This window comes from Ascaphus truei, chromosome 5 (assembly GCF_040206685.1).
Source record: "Ascaphus truei isolate aAscTru1 chromosome 5, aAscTru1.hap1, whole genome shotgun sequence".
Lineage (NCBI taxonomy): Eukaryota > Metazoa > Chordata > Amphibia > Anura > Ascaphidae > Ascaphus > Ascaphus truei.
Window position 1 is genome coordinate 42,363,309 of NC_134487.1, and position 24,835 is coordinate 42,388,143.

At 46.0% G+C, this 24,835-nt stretch overlaps 1 protein-coding gene across 7 annotated transcripts in view; it reads right to left on the reverse strand.

Moving 5' to 3' along the window:
- Window positions 1-24,835, reverse strand: part of LRRK2 (leucine rich repeat kinase 2) — a 162,707-nt gene that overhangs the window by 103,555 nt on the left and 34,317 nt on the right. For all 7 annotated transcript variants that reach the window (XR_012801632.1, XM_075599742.1, XM_075599741.1 and 4 more), the window contains 6 exons: window positions 20,838-20,969; window positions 13,758-13,877; window positions 12,791-12,918; window positions 12,542-12,621; window positions 12,345-12,451; window positions 10,531-10,660 (listed from right to left, as the gene is read on the reverse strand). Coding sequence is in view for 6 of the 7 variants with exons in the window: in XM_075599742.1 (XP_075455857.1) it covers window positions 10,531-10,660; window positions 12,345-12,451; window positions 12,542-12,621; window positions 12,791-12,918; window positions 13,758-13,877; window positions 20,838-20,969 (697 nt within the window). In the remaining variant the exon portion in view is untranslated. The remainder of the gene's footprint in view (window positions 1-10,530; window positions 10,661-12,344; window positions 12,452-12,541; window positions 12,622-12,790; window positions 12,919-13,757; window positions 13,878-20,837; window positions 20,970-24,835) is intronic.

Genomic DNA, 24,835 nt, shown 5'->3' on the forward strand with positions numbered 1-24,835 from the left:
GGTTATTGCTTATATCGCTTTACCCTTTTATTTCTCTCCCCAGCTCAGTTTCTATTCAGCACTTTACAGTAGTTTAACTATATTCAAACAAAACTACTGTATGGGGTTTATGTATGAACGCAGAGTGTTTAGACGCACTGCTCTGTTTTTTGGAGCAGAGCTCCAGCATATGTACAGGTAAGCAAACAAAAGATAGGGGTGCCCAATGCTACATCCAATTGACAAAACATATAAAGTATAAAGTTTAAATACTTCAATAATAATATTTACTTGGTTATTTAGTTAAACCCTTTGGCCAAAGCGTCAAAAGCCTGCATACCAAGTCAAGGAATACCAAAATTAATGCAGGTCCTACCACTAAATTGTAAACCCTTCCTTTTACCTCTGTATTAGGGGAAGCAACCACAGTGAGTCCTGTCCATTCAGCAAAATGCTAGCACCTCCCAAGTTAAAAAGGTGCAGAGGTGTGAGCTCTGGGAGGAGGGGCCACCTACCTCCAAGAACTGTTACCAGTCAGGAACTAAATTAACACACACATTGCCAGCACGCTCTAACTCCAACACCACACCACACACACACACACACACATACACAAACACACACACGTCAATAAGAGTGCTACTGAGCGTGGCCAATGTATACAAACAAAAGACAGAGGGTGCCCAATGCTACATCCAATTGACAAAACATATAGTAATTAGTATAAAGTTTAAATACTTGAAGTATTTAAACTTTATACTTTATATGTTTTGTCAATTGGATGTAGCATTGGGCACACCCTGACTTTTGTTTATATACATTGGTCACATATATATATATGTAACCACTCTTCCCGGGGCCAATCACAGATTGCCCCCCCCCCTCTGTACTAGGGTCTGGTTACGTGTCTGTGTGTGGTGCATACCTGTAGGTAACAGAAGGGCCTGAGTCTCCCGCGATGGCATGGGGTGACAGGACCAGGTTTCTGGGGTGAATGCCTCCATCTCTGTTAAGCCCCAGGGGTATGGGGTGGAACCCTTACAGAGAGTCCCCCTCTCAGGGACAAGAGATTCCAGTCTCAGACAGTCTTTATGTAAAATCAGCAGCAGCTCTTTATTCAGTGCAGAAATGGCAGCAGGATCACAGACAGTCAGGTACAGCTTGTTCCCCTCCTCCAGACTGCTCTCCCTCAGGATGGTATCTCTTCTCCCTGCCTCCACCCCAAGCCACGGGCACTCAGGGTGGGGCTAGCTCTTCCCTCACCCCCTATGCATGGTGACAGGTATTGGTCCACCTATAACTCACTAGGCCCTACTCCTCAGGAACCTAGCTAGCTCACATACTCTGACTGTCCAGTCAGACACTCCAACACTAAATCCTCAGGACTGTACCCAGGACTGCACTACTGTCACTGACAGGAACAGGCACACTCTAAATTGAGACAGCCCTCCCCTTCATGACATCAGCAGGTACCGCCCCTGTGTCTACGCCTTCCACACAGGGTCAGGTGACCTACTTCCACCACTCAGAGCAGGGCTTGATGTGGGGGAAACCCATGATAACTACTGGCAGCCTGCCCTTACCAGGGCTTATACCAGTAGGAGAGAAGACATATAGCCCCCTTTCTTACCAGGGCTACATATATAAAATGTGGTGGGTGTTGGAGTTAAGAGCGTGCTGGGAATGTGTGTGTTATGTACAGGTAAGAACCAGGTCTGCAACCCTGCTTTTTACCATTATCTCTTAGCATACAATGCTTCCACTGCAGCCAGGGATTCTGGGTGCTAACATGCACATTGTTATATGTACAGTACACCATGCAACTCCTCCTACTGACACTCCCCAATGTGCAAGCTGGGGCAAACTTGGAGCAAAATGCTTTGATACACACAGTAGGTATATAGTTACATGCCCCAGTTTAGCTCCAAAATTGCCTTGATACATACTGTAGACTTATATTATTTTGGCAGTGCAAAGACATTCTGTAGCACTTTGGGAGCCTGAGTATCCGAGACAGATACTTATCCTATATTTGTATTTACAGTATTTTGATCTAGAGGAAGGCAAACAAAAAACCCCAGTGAAACACTATTCAACAATGTCTCAGAAGGGGAAAAATAAATTGTTCCCCGACTCCAAGGAGAACACTCACTTCCCCTTTGGTGATATTATTGAGTGCTTATATTAGGACTCACTATCCCTTTGGCTTCCCTTTTTGCCTTATCAACTGGGTTATAATTTTGTTACCTGTTTTTCTTTCTAGGGTGCATTGTTAAAGTAGATCTTGCCTATCCCATATTTTTGGTTGTTTGTTTCTGTTCTCTCATCTTGCATCAGTGTGTGTGTGTGTGTGTGTGTGTGTGTGTGTGTGTGTGTGTGTGTGTGTGTGTGTGTGTATGTGTGTGTGTGTGTGTGTGTGTGTGTGTGTGTGTGGGTGTGTGTTCGTGTGCGTGTGCGTGCGCGTGTGCGCGTGTGCGCGTGCGCGTGCGCGTGTGTGTATATATATGTAACGGGTATTCCCTATGAATACAACCGCTACTACCTGCTGTGCAACCTGTGTGGCTCTCAGGAGCCTAAGCCTCCGCTTGGGGAACCTGGGGTACATGCATGTTATACATCTCTGGGTGCAACGCCTCCACCTGGGAGGGATCCCAACGGAGTGGGAGGAGACCCTCACAGGAAACAACCACACAAAGCGAGCAAATATAAAACAGGACTGGCTTTACTGCATAGCAAAACATATATTATCACACATCACATAACCATGACTCCTCTCTAGAGGAGCCACATGTGGCGTCACACAGGACGCTAACCACTATGCGCCACGGCGGACGCTAACCACTCTGCGCCACGGCGGACGCTAACCACTCTGCGCCACGGCGGACGCTACAACCTCTAGGCGTCACGGCGGACGCTAACCTCCCACAGAGTGACCCCACCCTGTGTCCAGTAACCCCCACCCAAATGTCTCGCACTCCCAAATGTCAAACACCAATGTCTGTATATATGTGTGACTGCGCAGCCACAATGTCTGGTGATTAGGCCTTGTTGGTGCACGTGAATGGTAGGTTACCTGCCCGGGGCTCCAGCCACGGGTACCGCGATATCACTGGAGATTCCCCCGATCCGACGTTGTCCTCCACACCGCGTTGGGTGAATTCCAGCGCGGATAATATCACCTTAGTCCCAGGGTTGTAGGTGGTGTTCTGAGCCCAGAACCCACCTCGCAGGGCCGCACGGATTCAGCACTGTGTCCCTGACTAAGCAACCAATTAATGGGGCAGTGTCCCTATCTAGGGCCTGTCCCTAAGCTCCACAAACTACTAGGTGGCTCAGGACCTAACTGGGACCTTGGGGGCTGCTGGCCTAATGCAGAGGGTCACTGACCCCTGCATCCACCTCTTACCCCTAGCTGGTCCGGATCCTGACTAACTGCGTGGCTGCAAAACCCCGCGAAATGTATCCTTTCTATTCCCAGGCAATCCCTCAGCCCTATTGGCTCCCTGGAGTCATGTGGCTCTGCCCTATGCACCCTGGGGGCTGGCAGACTCCTCTCGCGCATGCGCGAGCTATCTGGGGCCTTCCCGCGCTGTCTGGGTCACTGCGCATGCGCAACAGACCTAGCATGGCGGCGCCCTGCTCACCGGCCGCCGGGGACCCCAGCAACGCGATCGCGGCCTCGGCAACCGGCCCGATCGCGTCCCCGGCAACCGCCCGACCGCGCCATAGCAACCGGCCCGATCGCGTCATAGCAACCGGCCGCAACACACACCGCGCGCTCGCAACGGGGAAGGAGGGGGTGAGTGCGCGAGGGGGGACCTGGCTACATATATATATGGAATTAACCCACAGAACAATGTTTGGGATGCCCCAAAGATGAAGGGTCTTGCATAAGGTGTGTGTGTGTGTGTGTGTGTGTGTGTGTGTGTGTGTGTGTGTGTGTGTGTGTGTGTGTGTGTGTGTGTGTGTGTGTGTGTGTGTGTGTGTGTGTGTGTGTGTGTGTGTGTGTGTATACACACACACCTTATGCAAGACCCATATTTGGGGCACCCCTTGTATCCCAAACATTATTCTGTGGGTTAATTCCAGTGTTATACTTTGAAGGAACTCTTCCACATATTCTTTCCATGTCTAGTTCTTTTTCTAGACCAGGCCCGGCAAACTCAGAATTGCTTGGAGTGAATTTTAAGTCTGACTGCAAGACTCAGGCCTCACCAGGAAATGTTTTTTATAAACAGTCATTTTAACCTATGCGTACACTTTCACTCCCCCTTCCTCTCTCCCCCAACCCCATCCCCTGTATCTCTCCCCCATTACCCTCCATCTAAAGAAGAGGAAACAGAATCCCGGTAAGTGGTCCTGAGAGAGAGGGGGGGGGGGGGCAAGTGAAGCGATAGACTGTCTCTTTCCACCACCACCCCTCTCGCTCTGTCCTCTGTCTCTCCCCATCACTCTTCACCCCCTCCTCTTGCTCTCCCTCCCTCCCCCACAATACACACACACACACACACAATACCCCTATAATACGTCCCTCCCGGTACAATATCCCGATCCCCAAGCTTCCTTGCCCCACGACATTCCCCCCTTACCCCAACAACAGCCCCTCTTCCCTACAATAGCCCCACGTCAGCCTCCCTTCCATACAATAGCCTTACTTTGCTGCAGTCTTCCGACGCACACCTACAGGGGGAGGAGACGCCCACCAGCAGGGGGAGTTTGACAGCCGGACGCAACTTCCAGCGCCAGCCAGGCCCCCAACAGTCGCCGGGCACCAGACTCCTGTTCCAGGCGGTGTGCACCTACTCCCTCCTGTCAGCTCAGCGGGCGCGGGACCATTTGTTTTCAACCTATTCTTTAGAGAAGCCCAGGCACCCTATGTTTTAGGATCATCTCATCAATCAGAGGTACGATTATACTTAAAGCAGCAGTCCAAGCTGCCATTTAAAAAAAAAAAATCCCTTTAATATGTGCATCAATACAATCCACACAATGATAAGTAATTAGCTAAATTGCCAATCGATCGGCGAAGATTTGGCTCGGGGGCTCACTAAATGGTGTCAGTGTAACAGAAGAGGACCAAAGATGCAAAGTTCTGTGGAGAAGATCATGTGACCAAGCAGTCACTAGATACAATTGGTGCACAGCTAGAAAGAGGGTAGGGCTCAAAAAGGGGTGTGTCAGAGCCTGTTTCAGAAGAGAAGGGGATGTGGCTTTGTAAATGGTTGCAAAAGAAGCAAAAAAAATTGTTACATTATAATACATTTAAAATGTCATTCAGAGTTGTGGGGTTTTTGTGTTTGTTTTTCAGTACAGAACAGATTTATTAAAAAAAAAAAAAAAAACACATGTAGGATATTGGTTGGTCTGCAGCTTGGAGTTTATAAATTAAACCCACAAAGAAATTCGTTTGGGGTTCAATAATGATAGAGTTTTGAAATGACTGTACTGATCAATGTATTTCATGTTAAAGGAATAGCATCAGCATTCCTGAAAGTTAGATTGTATATTCTACATCCCCACAGTCTTCTAACGGAAAGTAATAACAGGAAAATTCTTCCCAACATTAGATATTTATCTATGCAGGGGAAATGACTGTGAGCTGTAACTTTTGGGGTTAACTCACTCTAGAGATTGTTGGAAATGACCACAAATTCTTATTTACTTTCGAGACTGCAGAAATAATCTTTTCTATGGGACAGTAAAAAGGAGGTGGGTCCAAAACATACAATGCTGCTTTTGATTAAACAAAAGGAAGACATCAATATCTTATTTAAACGTTGCCCCAATAATAATAGGTTGCACAACTAAAAGAAAACATAGACAACTAGAGAGCGGTCTGTTGATATGTGAAGAAAAGTTTATTTTAGGCAATGTTTTTGTCCTAACAAGATGAAATACTGCAAGATGTCATAATCAGTAATATTGTTTCTTTAATTTCTATTTCTGACATGTATATTGTAATATATACTATCATTTGATATCAGATTGCATTACATTTGTAGTCTGTTCTTGGTTGTTTTCTCTTAGAAGTGTCTTTAAAAAGTCCTACGTGCTGTGTACCTCGCACTATACTGTAATTGTGAAGCGCTTTGAGTCCCATTGGGAGAAAAGCGCTATATGAAAGTTATTATTATAACTTGGCTTATAACATTGTCGTTACATTACAGTTAATCCTAATGTCCTAGTGTATTCAGAAAAGAGCAGAGGAAAAAGTGATAATTGGGTTAATGATGAAGCATAATTAGACATCTCTATAAGTCGTGCGTAACTTTTTTTACACCAACAAACTCATCATTTGCCATACATAGCTACATACTGTAGTAGATGTGGTTAAAAAAAAAAAAAACACATGTCCATCAAGTTCAACCTACACAGGCGACCAGATTTATTTGAGTGCGGCTAGCTCCGCAAGCCGGGGGATGCCCCGGCATGCTAGCCGCACTACCTCGGCGTGCCTGTGCCCCCTGCACACGCGTCCAGGGCTCCCCGAGGGAGCCCTGGTGTCCCGCGATGTGGGGGACGGCGGCAGGGGTTTCCGGGGGACCCGGCGGACCCGGCAGCGGGAGGGAGAAAGCCCCGATCGGAGGGCGCTCCTGAGCGGCTTCGGCGCGCGCCAGGCACATCCCGGCGCGCGCCTGGTTACTGCTGCGGCCGAGACCGGGCAAATGCTCGAATAAACTCAAATAAACAATAAATAAACAAGTTCAACCTATGCTTAATTTAGACGACAGATACTTTATCCAATATCCGTACTTACAGTATATTCCAGAGGAAAGAAAAAACAATGCACACAAGCGCACCACAGATTAATGTAAAATATGAGTATATTTTAATATAAGGTCAAAAGACGACACAAACACAAATGACAGTTACATAAACACATCTAACGTTTTAAAAATACATACGGTCACTCCTAAACATAGGATACTAACCTAATTCAGCTTCTATGAAGCAAAATAACAAGAAAATGAAATAAAAAAAACCCAACTAGACATCCATGGATGAAGTTCTAAGGAAAACCTGATTTTAAACCACAATGAGGGGAACCAGTACTAACCATTAGCGGCAGCGGGTGCAATGTGTGCATGCAAATGGTCCGGACTGCACGAACACACTGCCGAATGGTGTCTCCGCTGGCGCTTTCTGGTTGCCTCGTTCCAGCCAATGGGTGGGAGTGTGCAGAGCTGCCTCTCGTGACCACTACGCGTTTCGCAACAACGTGCTGCATCAGGAGTTCATGACAGAGACAGCACATGCGCATTAAGTACCCAAGGTGACCAATAGAATGTGTGGTCTTTTGACCTTATATTAAAATATACTCATATTTTACATTAATCTGTGGTGCGCCTGTGTGCATTTTTTTTTTGTCTTTTGGAGGGCTCCTTAGGGAGCTCCCCTTATTTAGGAGCATTTGAGGAGTGGCTCCTTGCACTCACAGCTGCATACAGATTAGAATTGATTTTAGAAGACAGCATGAGTGCAGAAACCTTTCTTCAGACTTTTGATCCAGAGGAAGGCAAACAAAAAAAACCAGTGAAATATCATCCAATGATTTCTCATAAGGGGAAAAATACATTCCTTCATGACTCCAAGAATTGGCAATCAGATTTCTCCCTGGATCAACATCCTTCCCATGTTTACTTATTTGGAATATACCTGTATACCTTTCCTTTCTAAAAAGATATCCAACCTTTTTTTGAACAAATCTATTGTATCTGCCATCACAGTCTCCATGGGTAATGAATTCCACATTTTAACTGCCCTTACTGTAAAGAACCTATGAGAATATATTTGTATATACTTATCATATCCCCTCTTAGACACCTCTTTTCTAATGTAAATAAATCTAATTTAGCTAGCCTCTCCTCATAAGTTAGAAGCTATGGGGGAATGTCCTCCGATTTCAGTGCATCTGAGTGTGAGATCTTAAGAAGGAGATGAATAATAAATCTTGAAACGGACCCTGAAGCAAATAAGTGGTGACAAACAGCTGAGTAAATCTTGGTTGTAGAGCTCATTGAAAGGTTACCTGCTGCCAGATGTTAATCAAAAGGAACCATGCCTGAACCAACCGGTGTAGCTGAACATCAGTAAATTCGGCGTGTCCCAACGCGACTGGCAGCAACCCTAGAGCATAATCCTTTAATAGTATGACAATAAAGTTTGCTACTCACATAAGTGCTGTTGGAGAGTTGTCTCAGAGGCGTGCGTCCAGTCGGAATGTAGATGCAGGCGAGATTCCACGTGGGGAAAGCGGAGCACAGCCGGTCCAGAAATGAATGATCCGGGGCTAAGCAGTTGAACTAAAAAAAATTATACATCCACAAGGAGGTGCATCCTTGTTCCACCATGTTGTACACCCCTAATAAATAATTTTTTTGTTCAACTGCTTAGCCTTGGATCATTCATTTCTGGACCGGCTGTGCTCTGCTTTCCCCACATGCAATCTCGCCTCCTCATAAGTTAGCTTGTCCATCTCCTTTATTAATTTGGTGGCTCTTCTCTGCACTCTCTCTAGTTCCAGAATGTCTTTTCTAAGGAGTGGTGCACAAAATATTTCTCCATATTCAAGGTGTGGTCTTACTAATGCATTATAAAGGGGCATAATATGTTTACTTCCCTTCCACCCATTGCCCGTTAAATGCAAGATAAGATCTTGTTAGCCTTTGCAGCTATTGCATGACTTTGTACACTATTGCTAAGCCTGCTGTCTACAAGCACTCCTAAATCCTTCTCCATCAAGGATTCCCCCAATTTATCCCAAATTTAATTTGTAAGTTGTCGGTTTATTCTTGCTTCCCAAATGCATAACCTTACATTTATCTGTATTAAACCTCATCTGCCATTTACCTGCCCAAGTCTCCAGTCACTCCAAGTCCTTCTGGAGAGAAATTACATCATGCTCTGATTCTACTACCTTACACAATTTAGTGTCAGCAGCAGCGATGGAGACTTTGCTCTCGATCCCAACCTCAAGGTCATTAATAAACAATTAAGCCATGCTGATTTAGTAGGCTATCAATCCCTAATAACCTCTAACAGACAATAATATCATTGTCGAATAACCAGAGCCACACAAGAATGTGCCCGTTGTTAAAAGTGTATCTTTAAAGTAGCATTACGTTTTTTTTTTTTATATAGGTTTGAAGCAGGGAATCTCCGGAGCTGCTACCGGCACCCTTTTCTGAGGTAAGTATCTCGGGAAGCAGGGGGACCCGGAGCTGAAATTAACATGGTTCTGCTCCCAAGACCTGCTTCATACCAATTTTTTGGTGTCACCAGGAGTGCCGCTTTAATATAAAACAGTTTTAAAAAATTAAAAAATTGTCTACAAAATTTACAATGATGAGGGGGAAAGTCAACCCATCCTTTTTGAGATGTATAATTGTGTACACAGTTAAGACCCTCTATATATGCCTTATTCACCTCCAAACACCTCAGAATGTAGCTAAAAGTATAGCAATATATCACACGAAGGTGACTGCCCCTCAAAGCATAATGCTGTCTCTGAGTTGCAGACTGTCATTTGCTTCATTGTGATTTACGTGAATAGTTTAACGATGCAGTGTCCATTTTTATGTTTTTTGGTGCTTTGAGGGATCGCGTCTCCCTGGTAGCCATTTTCTCACACAATACTATGATATATTTTTTTGTTACAGATGCAGCCAATGTTACTGCAACCCGTGGCTCCTGCAGGTGAAAACGGTGCGATAGCCCCACCCCCTTCCCACATGCGGCCGATCGAAAACAATTATCGTTTATTTGTAAAGGGCCAACATATTCTGCAGTGCGGTACAATGGGGGTGCAGGGATTTTATCATTTCATAAACAGAGTTGCATACAAATAAGGGCAAAAGTGCAGAAATACAGAAGGTAAAGAGGGTCCTGCTCTTGAGAGCTTACAATCAAGGGGGAATGAGGGACATTGATGAAACAAAAAGGTAAAGTGGCTGCTCATTGTGGGATGGCGTATACCTCATGTTGAAGTATGGTCCAGCCGGACAGCTGATCCTATTGAGGTTGGAGGGTAGGGTTGTTTGGGGGTTGTTACATAGCATGGAGATTGGTCTAGCCGCACAGTTGGTCCTAATTGGGAAGGGGGGGGAGATGTTAGAGGCCACACACATTGCAGCAATGTGTTTCATTGCGGCGAGCGCGTGTGCCCGCTCAGCATCACCCTGGACGAGGCCTTAAGAAGCTTGTTTGGAGGGGAGAAGCTCATATCCACGGCTGCAACGTCTCCTCTGCCTCTGTACCATATACAGTATGTGGATAGTGTGCAGCCCTTGAGGTACAGTCTATAATATTGCCTACCAGTGATATTATTCAAGAACAAATATTGGAGTTGAAACCCTCAACCTTTTCTGCTCTGAGTAACACAACAAAAAATAACTAAAAGGCTCATATGTCATTTTAGACCATGTACGTGAAATTGCACGTTTAAAACAAAACAAACTTCTGCAATACTGTCAGTAAGAAACAATGTTCCCTTTTATGCACGACATCAGACATTATTTTACATTCAATTCCAAATAAGTTATAAATTAATACCTTCCATTGAAAAGCTGATAAAGAATTCTGCACGCACTTTCTGCAGCTTCCGGTGAGCCTACGTGTTTCTTCATTATCTCCAGCACATTGACATGAGTATTCTTCTCCAACAAAATATTTCTAATAGTCCCTAAAAAAAAAAAAAAAAATACATAAAAACGGCAAAATATGTATTGAATATGTAAAAAAATATATATTATATTCACATAAAAGACGTAGTGCAGATGATAGTACTAATAAGGATATAGACCAGAAAGTACACAAACTCCATATATCTGACCCTATGCTCCCATCTTATCACAGCAGGAGATCCATGTGAATACTGTGCAGCTCGGTGCACTGCCCTCACTGACTCCCTGCCGAGTCAAGACGCGAGGAGATGAAGGTAACGAGCTTTATTGTTTCTCGCAGGCTGTATTCATTTATGGAAGCTGCCTCTCCAATGAAAACTATAATTATTGTAATATTATTCAATTTTCAGATTCAAAAGATAATGATTCAAGGGAGAACAAAAAAGTCACTTACAAAGCCTAATATCACATCTCGACATTAACCCCTTAATGCAGCAATCTTTTCTGTTGATGTTGCATTTTAACTTGTAAACTTAATCTGCCCATTGATATTTTTTTATTTTTTTTCTAATGACACAAATCTCCTGAGGTACATATTTTGAGGTCTTCATTTTAGGGCTTTTTTTTTTTTTTTGCCATTTTGTACCACCATAAGCTATCGCTTGCCTATTTCTTACTGTGAGGCACAGGGAGCCACGCCGCCGTCGGTGCTCTCCCCACTCACCGCTCCCACTGCGGTCTTCTATGCATCCCCCGCTCCCACCTCCTGCCGCAACAGTGAACCTCCGCACCACTCGCGGCCAGTCCAGAAATGGCACTGACCTCGGGCCCGCGCACGGACGCACGCACGCTCGCACTAACATCCGCCCCTCTACTCTCGGAGGTGCTCCCTGCACCTGCACGCTGTCCTATCCCTGCCCTCGCTCTCCACTTACCTCCGCGCTGCTGTTCTATCATTGGGCGCTCTCACCTACATATGCTCAGCTGTGCCACTGGCACTTTAGCTTAGCATAGTACCAGTTGCGCTGTGTTTACCTATCCTTGCCTCCACAGTCTTGTCTAGCCTCACTGATCCTTGTTCTGTGTACCTGGCTTTCTTCGACCATCCGCTTTCTCCAATCCCGACCTTGGCACCCGGACTACGACTATGCAACCTTCTCCAACCCCGACCTCGGCACCCGGCCTCGACGACACCTCTCTCCAAACCCGACCTCGGCTAAGTACCCGCAACGATCCGTACCTCTCCCCTGGCAAGTATACCGACTCTCCGTACCTCTCCACTCTCGACCCGGCTGCCTTGACGAAACCTACAATCCAGACGCGCCCTTGTGGCTGTGGGTGGCGTTGTATCCAATCCCCACCTCAGCACCGCAGGTCTGCCTTGTTTGTGGTGAGCACACCGTGACAGTTACGTATCGAGTTGTTATATTTCAGGGGGGAATTTTTCACAAGGAGACTAATTTTCCAATATTTTCTATGTTATTATTCTTTTTAGAATTCTGTTGGCCAAGAAGTAAATCTATTACTTTTTCATACTAATAGAGCAGCAAGTTGACTTTTAGAGGGGGTGAGTTTAATCAGAGTCTTTCCACTCATTGTGGTTTCTCTTTTGGTGTTTTGGAGGGACTACAAGGTAAGAAGGCCAGACAAAAGTATGTAGCTATCCTCTGTGTGGCTTTGCACTGCAGCATAGCAATTTGTCAAGAGCCTATAGGTTTTGCTCTAAAATACAACCCGACTTACCATTATGTTCAGACAGGGTTGCCAAAGCAGTAGTTGCCGCTTGGAAAACCTCCTTGGATGAAGAATGCATCAGCATCGAAAGCATCACTTCTCTGTGTACCGGGTACCTGAAACACACATATGAGAGGTTACAAATAAGTGCGTCTGATAAAACATCCTCTTATCCTCCATACAAACACAAGCAAAATTATACTTACTGAGTTTCCTCGTCCCCTATTTTCTCATGAAGTTCGCAATGGTACATAAACAGATTGTTCAAAGCCCAGCAAGCAGCTTCCTGGTACATACAAATTATATCATTAGAAGTGGACATGTGATCAATTATCCTGCCAACTCAATTTTGTTTTTCAAATTGTTTGAAACATCTCCTATATATAAAAAGGCAAAATGCGCAGGTACAGTACTAAACGCCAAAGGACAGGCGGTGGCAGGAATAGGTCGTTCACCTGGACATCTGTGTTTTTCTTGTGCAATTTTAATGCTTTGAAGGAAGCTTCAAACCAATACAGCTGTCCACTGACGTATACCACATCTTCCCCCTCCTCCAAGTCTTTCTTCAAAAATATTGTTTCAGCTTGAAGGAAATGAGATACATGCGTTGAGTACACAACTTCTTTACATAAAGTGTACACAAATTTGCTCACATACATACAGTATATGTATACAAAAAAAAGGGCTTCTTTGACTTGCTCGAAGGATAAAAATATCCATCATTCTGCCAAGCATTGTGTTACAATTTATCTTTTATAGCACATTTATCATCAGTTTTAATCAGTATGCGAGACAAATAAACTCCCTTAGGCTGCGCTTATAGTGCCGGCGACATCAAAACAAATGCATTGTCACCGTCGCGTGCACCATCGCGTGTAGTATAAGTGCAACAAAGCGACGGAGCGACAGTGCTACCAAAAATTTGGTAGTCACTGTTACTTGATTTTTTCCGGCGACGGTCTCCCCTTGCGGCCAATCGGGAGCTTCTCTGTGCCTCTGCCCACCCCTCTTATGACGTCACACAAAACTAAAGTGACAGCTCTAGCGATTGGCGACCGTCGCCAGCACTATATGCGCAGCCTTAGGCTTAGTACATTATAAATCATACAACATTGCTCCAAATAATCATACATTTCCCAATTAGAAGCACACGTGCCGTGTTTGAGTGAATGTTAAATATTATGCTACTCCTTCATTTTTGATCTAAATGAAATACTGTATAGTCTTTCTGCCAAATCTAGATTAATTTTTTTTTTATTATTGTATTTAAATTGTATAGATAAAGAAATCAGTCCCGCCCCCACACTTGACAAGCCTCCATATTTTTCCTATATTTTAGGGATATTTTATTTATCCCTTTCTCCCACATCCTGCAGACGCACTGCCTGCACAATTATAAAAGTTATAAAAAGCTTTACTTACTGAGGAGAGCTAGACAGCTGAGGGCAGCTGCTTGTAGCTTTGCATTTGCAGAATACTTTGTCAATGCCGTTATAATGACTTCATGGGCTTCATTTAGTACCAGGATGTTGAAAAAACTTCCTAAAAAAAATAATTAAAATAATATTTAAAAAATAGTGCCTGTAACAAGGACATATCCCTGTTTAGATAAAGAATCCAGCAGGAAGATAGTTAATTACAGCCACTCAATTAACTAGTCACCACCTGGAGTAATGAGAGCTCTGTAAAAAGCCTCATATGAGACACAGGAGAGGGATTCCTTAGCTCACATTTGGGCTAACAGAAGGAGAGCAGAGAAGCCTGCACATAGACACTGTCTTGAGAACAAAGGTGTGCTGAGATCAAGACATCCAGAGACCTATATTTCCTGGACACAAAGGACCCAGGAACCTGCCAGAGACTGACATGGAGGGCCACCTGCTTAAGGTTCCTACCGGAAATTGGGATGATAGGGTCTGGGCAATTAAGTTAGCCCTTACAAAGGGATATGGGGTTTGTTATTTTGTTGTTTTTGTATGTTTTGCCTGGATAAAAAGGAACAGACTCAATAAAGCCAAGATATAATTGCACCCAAATCGGTCTCCATTATACGTACCTCTACACACATCTCTTACAGTGCCACAAAATAAAACTGTTTTGAAGACTGTAATTAACCCTTGTACTAGCAGCCCCAATAAAGGGGTTCAATAAACTGATACTGCAAATAAAATCTGTTACGTATTCAGCTTTAACTGACCCTTTGCTTCTAAAATTAATATGGTCACGTCTAAGTCATTCGAACATATTTTCCTAACCAACCATCTGATGTCAAAAAGGATGATACAACTCGGACAAATCACACTGACATTGCAAAGACATTCAATGAATACTTTGTGGGGTGTGCTACTTCCATACTATCTAAGCACAACTCTATCTACAATTATGAAGCTCAAATCTGTGAGCACCCCTAACGCTCCACCCTCGCCCATGAGTACTTACAATTTTCAATTTGTCCCAGTATCTAAAGGGGAGGTTACACAAGCACTCCTAACATTCAAACTAAAGAGCCAATGTAGACCTGACCTAGCGCAATCAACGTTCCTACAACTCTGTGCCCCAGCCATTGCAATACCAGTTGTTTCCCTAATCAACTCAATTTGGTCTTCAGGCCATATCCCACAGACCTGGAAACTGGCAGAGTTGTCCCAGTCTTCAGAAGTGGGGAAATAAAAACAATGTCTCCAACTACAGACCACTCTCTCTTCCCCAATACAATCCAAAGTCATGGGAAAATGTGACAACTCCCAATTAAGCGATTGCGAGAATAATACAAATTTCCATTGAGAACTCCAATCCGGCTTTCACCCAAATCACTCCACGGTAACCCTCTTAAAAGTTTGCAATTAGATCCAGTGCTGAATGGAACCAACACAACTAACTGGTGCAATATTCCTAGATTTTACAAAGGCTTTTGATACTGTTGACCATGTTAACTTGTTAAAGAAGCTTCAGTGCTCTGGGGACCACGCTTTAAGCTGGTTTCACGCCTACCCAATTGCATAGATCCCAATGTGTGTATCTCAGCTCAAACTCTAACCCAGTGATTCCCAACCAGGGTTCCGTGGAACCCTTGGGCTCCTTGAAGCAGTCTCAGGGGTTCCTCCTACAAACCACAGCCCCCCCCCTCTCCCCCTCCTAGAGCCCGTTCGCTCTCAGGACTGAAGGGTAGAAGCGCGCTTTTACAGTGTGACCTGGCACGTCCGGTGCCTGCTGCTAGCTAGAGCGAGCGTGTGAAGGCCTGTCTGGTCTGCCATTCTGCTGCCTGCCGCCTCCTCCGCCGGATACCAACCTCTTTTCCTGGTAAGCATATGGGGGAGAGGGGGAGGATGTGCGACCCAGGGTGGCAGAGGGTGATGTGAGATACAGGAGGGGGATTGATGTGTGATGTAGGGGGGGAGAGTCTTGTTTGTTGCCGGGGGGAGGGTGATGTGAGGTGCAGGGGGGAGGGTGATGCGAGATGCAGGGGGGGAGAGTGATGTGAGATGCAGGGAGTTGGTATGAGGATAATGATGATATGAGGATGATGATGATGATGAGGGGTGCTGGTGGAGATATACAGTATGAGGATGATGATGAGGGGTGCTGGGGGAGATATATGAGGATGATGATGATGAGGGTCTGTGGGAGATATGAGGATGATGATTTTACCCGTGCTGCCCAAATCTGTTTTCCTTGAGAAGTTCGGCCCTTCTCACTTTACAAGGTTAATATGTATTGGCAGGGGCATTTTTAATATGTAATGGTGGGGCGAGGTATTTTTATTATGTATTGCGGGTGGGGTTATATGTATTTAGGGGGGTGGGGGTTTTGTAGGGGGAATTGAGTGAGAGTGGGGTAATTGACGGAAGGTAGGGGCGAGTGAGAGGACAGAGGGGAGGAGGTAGTGAGGAAAAGGGGGAGTAACAGTGAGACGCAGGGGATAAATACATGCAAGGCGGGAGGGGTGGAGAGTGAGTGAGACAGAGGGGAAATAAATACATGAGCAGAGGGTGGGAAATAGAGGTGGCTTGTGAGGTGTGAAATTTTGTGATTTACCCCTGTCGAACCTAATATGTGTCAGCCAGATAGGGGTTCCCCGAGATTTTTCTTAATACTTCAAGGATTCCTCCAAACAACAAAGGTTGGGGATCACTGATCTAACCCCTTAGATGTCACTTGAAGTGTTCCGCAATGTTCTGTTCTGGGGCCCCTACACTTTCCAGTCTTCAGAAATGATCAACAGACAGTTTGAAAGGGAGCTTCAATTCACATAATCTAATATACACAGCCCTAGCCTCTCTGACCTTGGACACATACTTCAATCTGATTTTTCAAGACTTGAATACCTCAAAACAAAATGTAAAGAACAGAAGTTAACACATGGTTAACGTAAGAACCCAGTTACCTGCACTCAGAGTTAATAAAGTTTCCTAATAGACTACAATAGCCTGGGATATCAATTGTCCCACTAGTGGAGTAAATTAACCCCTTTCCAATGGAGAATACATACCCCAAAACAAACAATTTTTAAACACAGACAAAAACTATGGTATTTGGGAGCAAGGCTAAATGTCTAAAACTACCAACAGAGCTACAGATCAGAACCAACTCTAACACTATTGAACATACTGTATAGTCCAGGCGCAAAGTGCATTTTTCATGTCCTGCCTTCAAATACTTTCTGGGCAAGCTACACAGCTATCGAATCCGCTCACTATTCCTTCTGCTACTATGCACCTCACGACTGGAACAACCTACCCGAGACTTTCAAAGCTGCCACCGGTCAAAGTTCTTATAAGACTTCAGCTCTTCACATTTTAAGCTCCACGTTCATTTAAAATAACCTATGTTTTTAGAAAACTGCCGCCCTTAGGCACTTACCTCGTGCCAAGCTCCTCCTTCATGCCGCCCTCCTCCTTCAGTGTCAAATGACACTCTGATGTCACATGGTGGAACTTGACGCAGTGTGTCTACGACACTATGTAACATTACAGCGTCATTTGACACTGAGAAAGGAGGGCAGCATGAAGGAGAAGGTAAGAAATGTACAGAGGACCCACTCTCTCCCCAAGCAAATCAGTGGAGAAGAGAGTGGGGGCTCTGTATATGGGGAGGGGTGGGGGGTTTGGAGGGAAATTTGCCATCTCCAAATTTTGCCAAATAGGCCTATCAAGCCTAATGGGAAATTCACCCCTGCATGTATTTTCAACATAACTCTGTTCCTAGGGCAAACTTGAAAATGAGAGGTAAAAATGTATTATTTCCTGGTAAAACATTTTATAAATAAATAATTGTATTACAAGCTTCCTCTCTTCCTGCTTCCGTTCACAGTACTTGCTGTAGATTATTCTATAAAAAGGAAAGATTAAGCATGAGAAAAAAGCTGAAACTTTCCATATTTCTCTGGGGGTGCAGCGGATGTGTGACCAAACACACAGAAGAAACAATTATAAAAACACACCAGTTATTCTCCCTTTCCTCAAAGCTGGTTTACTGTAATTAGCTCTATTAAATCACAGCAGACATTTAAAGGAGTAAATTAAACAATAATTACTATTATAGGCTAAAGCTGTAAAATTCCGGGCATTATTGAAATTCCTGCTCTCTGATTGGTTAAAATTCCGAGTATTATTCATTCAGTAATGCCCAGAATTTTTGCAGCTTGCAATGTGTTTATTTCCAATGTGTTTATTTCCAGACAATGAGCTTTCAGAACAGTTCTGAGACAGGGCATGGGATTGGTCAGGAAGTAGCAGCCAGGTAGTGACTCCTCCCTCTCCCTCTGTGAACAGAGCTGACAGATTCAGTTGAATTGGGGAGGGAGAAAGTGTTTATGTAGCTTCAAAATAAGTGTCAGCAGCAGCGTTTTTGGGTGTAGCAGCAGAAGTGTTTGTGTGTGTGGTGTGTTGTGTGTAGCAGCAGCAGAGTTTGTGTGTAGCAGCAGTTTGTGTGTGTGTAGAGCTTCTGTGTGTATATACATACATACATACATACATAGAGAGAGCTGCAGTGTGTGTGTGTGGGGGTGTAGAGCTGCAGTGTGTGTGTAGAACTGCGGTGTGTGTGTGTGTGTGTGTACACAGAGGGGGCGGTAGTGTGAGGATATAGATAGCTGCAGTGTAAGTGTATATAGAGGTGGTTTCATGTATTTACCATTTTATTTTTAAAAAATCTATATAACTATACAAAAGTGTGTATTATTTATGAAAAAGACTACATTTAGCCTATAATAGTAATAATCCCCTCAGAACAGGGCATTACTGGCCAATTTCTATTCCCTGTCTATTATGTGTAGTCACTTTCTAAGGATAAAGTGCATAAAGGTTTAGCATGACTAAGTTGTGGCTACAGTCTGACAAAAGACCGCAGACTACCTATAAAAAAAAACAAAAAACAAGGCCCTGAAGTGAAATTTGTAAGGTTTCCAGTCCAGGGTTTTGTTGAAATTTGCCCTTACGTGGCTATGGTGGCCATCTTGGTCTCTGGCAAACCTCTTCCTGGACTTGGTTGTTGGCTGCACCTGCTCCAGGGCTTAAATAGCAGTCATTGACTCTGAGCCTTTGCCTGAGCATAGTACGTTTCCTGTGTGTTCCTGGTCCCCTTGAGTTCTTGTTCCTGAGCCCTCCCTGTTCTTTGAATTCCCTGTTGCCGACCTCAGCCTGTGATCCCGACCACCGTTCCTGTACCGCCTGCCTTGATCTCAGCCTGTATCCGGACTTGCATCTTTGCCGCCGCCTGCCTTGACTTCTGCCTGTATCACAACTACTCTAACAGGACTCTGTCCCCTGGCTCTGTTCGGTGATCTTATACCCCTACCTCAGCCCTGCGGGTCCGCTTCCTATCTAAAACAAGCACCATTATAAGATTTTAGCGCTGCACCATGAATTCAGAGTCCCACTGTCTGTAACAACAGAGGCCTTAGGAGAAGAGCCTATACTCGATTTTTCTGTAGTCACCAGGCACAAATGTTGCAGAGAAGCCACTACCTCATGCTGGATTTACTCACTTCTGGTCCTGTAGAAGACAATCCCTGCTGATCCCCACGAGAGGGCTCTTCTTTCCCTCTATCCATATAGGTGCATCACCCATGGGGACATCTTGATTTTAGTCTGAACTCAAGTAATTCAGTTCCATTATCGGTCAAAAACTAAGTGTTAAGAAAAACCAAGGATATTGCCTAACCACAAAAGCTATTTATACTACATTAAAGGGATCTGAAAAGTGATCGTTACTCACATCCTCTTAAAAAGTAAGCATGTACAGTCTTTATACAATAACAGTGTCCTACTATTTCTTATTTTACATCCTGAAGTACTTTTGTTATCATTGAGTTAGAAGTATGTTTAACACAGAGTTGCATGGTATATATGCATGTAGTGCATGATAGAATATTCTGCTTGTTTGTTTGTTTGTTTTTTACTTAAAAACCCAACACTGACTGTAAGAAAACACACTGACCTCCTGTAATAAAGAAATGCTAAACAAATAAAAGAGAACATTTCCCTACCCAGTAGCTTTGAGTATCTGACTCCCTCTGTGGCACAGCACATCAATTGGTGTTCTATGCTTTTTACAATTTCAGGTAGGACCACTTCTAACTTCCGAATAAAAAGGATCCCCTTCCCCTTACCACTCAGTTATTTGCCACAGCCTCAAACAAACGTATCTTGAAGCCAAAACAAAACAAGCCTGTACATCTTGCCATGAGTCTAACGCCGCATCCATGGTGGGTGCGTGCGACACTGCTTGTGGCTTCACGCGCGCCTCCAGCTAGAGCAATTTCTGTGCTCAAGGTGGACGCGATGAGGGGGCGTGTCGTGGGTGTGGCTGTGACGTCATGGAGCTGGTTCGCCCTCATTGGCTCAAAGAAGGGTAGGAGTTCCTACAGAGGCTGGCACAAGTATTGCCCTACATTGTCACTCAAATTTGTACATGCAGAAAACGGATTATCCAGAAAGAATCCTAGGTTCTCCAGAGACCGGTTGGTGGCTACCCTCCCCCAATGCAGTAAGGAAACGCCCAGCAACCGCAGACAAGACTATCTTGGTGACTTGGGGAGTGATGCTTTCATGGTAAGCAGATGGCAGAATATCTTGTGTACCCCTTGCAAGCAGTTGTGCACAGAGTGGACTCGGTAGGCTGACTTAGTGAGTAGCCCCAAAGGAGCAGGAGAGAAGAGCCCTTCTGCTCCACTGCAGGAACGACATAAAATAACTGTGTAAGAGAGGAAGCAGGAGCCTTTTTATTTGGAAATTAGACATCCAACTACCCCAAATCATGTGCACTGGTACAAAAAATATTCGTGATACATTCTTTAAATAATAAAAAAAAAATTTAATCTCATAGCCAGCATTTCATATCCTTTCATATGGTACGATGTACAAGTATATGCCAAGCCAAATTGACAGCGAATTTCTTTCATGTTGCATTATCTTCCAGGTAATGCCCAATTCGTGGATTATGAGAGTGTAGCACAGTTTTTGTGCAGTGCTATATTTTAACAAAATGCTCTTGCTTGCTTACCAAATGTAAGTTTCTGGAATAACGAACAACAGACTTCTTGAATTTTCTCACTGTCTGGAAAGGTTTTCATTGCCTCCATTATTAAATTGTAACATCGTACATTTCCAGACATAAATACTTCAACATTGCTGGCTAAAACAGAAACAAAAGACAACTTTAAGATATACAGTATACATACAATGTAGTCCCTGCGAATGAGCTATTTAAAATTGGATCCCAACATCATTTTCAATTTTGCATCTTTATTTTACAATACCGTAATTCCTTGATTCTAAGTCCGCGTCCATACTTAGCGCAGCGGCGGGCGCGGTACGAACAAAAGGCCGTGCCTTCCAGAGGCCGGCCATAGAGTGCGCGATTGCTGAGCAGACAAAATAATTATTTGATTTTGTCGCGCGACGGCCCGTTCACGTGAGCCGTTCAGCCAAAGAGGGCGAACCAGCCCCGTGACGTCACGGCCACGCATCCCCATTGCATCTCCCCCTGGGCCCCAAATCACCTCTGCGGCAGGTACACTCAAGGCCACGTGCTCCGTTGTGCGCCTAGTGTAGCCTCAGCCTAGGAGGTACCTTTTTTCCCATTTTCACGACTGAAATTGGGGTGCGTCTTAAAATCGATGTTGTAAAAAAAATAAAGAGTCTGCAGGGGGGCGCTGCTAGAGCAGCCGCAGCGGGGATATTTCCAGCGCAACACCAGCAGCATCGGCAGTCTTATCCGTCTCTGACCACGGCTGGTATCTAGGTGTAATATATATATATACAGTGTTCGACAAATCACCCAAAAATCTACTCGCCCAACCAAAAAATCTACTCGCCCAACCAAAAAATCTACTCGCCACCTAGTCCCGCCTCTAACCCCGCCCTAGTCCCGCCCCAACCCTGCCCCCGTCCCGCCCTAGTCCCGCCCCCAACCCCGTCCTAGTCCCGCCTCAACCCCGCCCTAGTCCCGCCCCCAACCCCGCCCCAGGCCCACTTTTTTTTAAAAAAATGAATAAATTCATAGTAAGAACAACATTCGTTTTTGACATTAGTTTATTTATTGTATTACATTATACTACAATTAGTCCTTGTTACGTGTTTGTGTGTGTAAATGTTCCTGAACCCCATAACCAGTGCCTGGATCCCCCCGCGTCACAAAATCTAAAACAGCAATCCCGCCTGGGATCTTACCTGATCCGCAGTCCCTCAATGTCCAGGTACCCTCATTCCCGCAATGTTATACATTGGAGGGGATGTGTTCCCTACCTGTCTTCTGGGTTAGGGGGGTTCCGATGTCTTCCGTGTGAAGCTTGAGTCAGAGCTGGAATAAAGCAGTGTACTGTAGGTTATATCGGTGTAGTATAGGGCAGTTAAGATATATAGGGTAAATAAGATATCCAGAGTGTGAGAGAGAGAGAGTGGGTGAGAGAGAGACACACACACACACAGAGCAGCACACACAGAGAAAGAGAGATACACACAGAGAAAGAGAGAGACACACAGAGAAAGAGAGAGACACACAGAGAAAGAGAGAGACACAGAGAAAGAGAGAGACACACAGAGAAAGAGAGAGACACACAGAGAAAGAGAGACAATGAGAGACACAGAGAGATAGAGAGACAATGAGAGACACAGAGAGATAGAGACAAAGACAAAGAGAGTGCGACAGGGAAAGGGTGACAGGGAGAGGGCGACAGGGAGAGGGCGACAGGGAGAGGGCGACAGGGAGAGGGTGACACAGGGACAGGGTGAGGGCGACAGGGAGAGGGTGACAGGGAGAGGGTGACACAGGGAGAGGGTGACACAGGGAGAGGTTGAGAGGGTGACACACTCACAGACACACACACAAACACTCACAGACACATACACTCACACACAGACACTCACACACACAGACACAGACAGACACTCACACACAGACACACACACACACAGACACTCACACAGACACTCACACACTCACTCACAGACACTCACACACAAACACTCACAGACAAACACACACTCACAGTCACTCACAGACACTCACCGGGCAGCAAGCGGGGATCGGGGGCAGGGGAGGAGGAGATCGGGGGGAAGGAGGGGGAGGAGATCAGGGGCAGGGGGGGAGGAGATCGGAGGAAGGGGCTAACCCATAGCTGCCTGCCGGCCCTCTTCCCTGCGTCAACCCAATCAGGGAGGGGGGTTATTTATTTATTAAAAAAATAAAAAATACAAATTTGGCGTGAGCTCCCAGCACTCACTGCACACAGCACACTCTCACAGCACACCACACTCACACCTCCCACTGCCCCTTCCTACCTTTGGTGTTGGCTGCTGAGATCGGAGCGGAGCTGGCATCAGGAGGAGGGGGGGTGTCGGGAGAAGGGGGGGTGTCGGGAGGAGGGGGGGTGTCGGGAGGAGAGGGGGTGTCGGGAGGAGAGGGGTGTCGGGAGGAGGGTGAGGTGTCGGGAGGAGGGTGAGTGAGGAGCAGGCTGGGACTCGGAAGGCCGCGTGGGCTAGGCCCAAAACTGATTATGCCGCGGAGGGCCGTTAGGTGTGGGGGCCTCGGGGGGGGGGGGGGGAGTTAGCGCGACCCTGGTTCTAGCGCGGTCGGATCGGGTGGCCCCCGAGGACCGCGCTTTAACGGGGTTGAGCTGTATGTATGTATGTATGTACGTATGTACGTATATATATATATATATATATATATATATATATATATATATATATATATATATATATACATATATACATATATATATATATATATATACACAGTGTTCGACAATCCTATACATTTACACGCCCGGGGCGTGTGGATTTAACCCCCGGGCGAGTAAATATTGGCCCAAGCAGAAAACGTGCTTGTTTTTTTAAATTTCCCGCGCTCGCGCTAAATTTACCTGCTCACGCTGAAAAATAAAAAAAATAAAAACTCCACCTACCTGATTGCTGATTGGCGCGCGCTCCCAGGCTTTGTGGGCGCGCGACCAGACTCTATATGAGCCTGCCCCCAACGAGCGGCCATTATTTCTGGCCGGAGATCTATTGGAGAGTAAGTACTCTCCAATCTCTGCATGCTGCGGCCCCTCTGATCCTTCCCTGCCTCCTGCAAGCCTCTTCCCCGCTTCCCGCGCGGGGCAGGAGATGGTAGGGGGGTGTCCCCCCTTTTGTCCCCTGTCCCCGCTTACCCCGTCTTCCTGCTGATCCCCGCGCGGGGCAGGGGATGGTAGGGGGGTGTCCCCCCCCTTCTGTCCCTACTTACCCCGTCTTCCTGCTGATCCCCGTGCGGAGCAGGAGATGGTAGGGGGGTGTCTCCCCTTCTGTCCCTGTCCCCGCTTACCCCGTCTTCCTGCTGATCCCCGCGCGGGGCAGGAGATGGTAGGGGGGTGTCTCCCCTTCTGTCCCTGTCCCCGCTTACCCCGACTTCCTGCCGATCCCCGCGCGGGGTTGGATATGGTCACGGGGGGGGGGGGGAGGCGAGCGGGACAGTGGTGGTGGTCGCCGGCCTTTCCTCTTCTTCCCCCTGTCGTGTGTGTGTCAGTGTGTATGCATGGGTGTGTGTGCATGGGAGAGTGTGCCCAGCTATCTTCATGACGGCGCAGCATAAGGTGTGTGGGGCGTCTGCCCGCTCGACCACAAGCTTCATGCCGGCGAGGGGAGCAGGGCAGTGGCGGCCACGGCGGGGCTGACTGTCCCCTGGGGCGCCCGCTGGGGGACACATCGCAACGTGCCTGCCACCTCCCCAAACTACGACCGCGTGAGGTATGGGGGGGGATGTCGGCCTGCCTCCCCTCCTCCCACGAGCGGGAGATGGGCACGGGTGGGTGGGGGAGGAGTGTGGTGGTGGTGGTGCTGGTCGCGGCCTTTCCTCCCCCCCCTGTGTGTCTGTGTGTATGGGAGAATGTGTGACACACCAGAGGTACCCCCCCAATCAGTCACCCCCCAGTCAGTGTCAGTCACCCCTGCCCCAGTCAGTGTCAGTCACCCCTGCCCCAGTCAGTGTCAGTCACCCCTGCCCCAGTCAGTGTCAGTCAC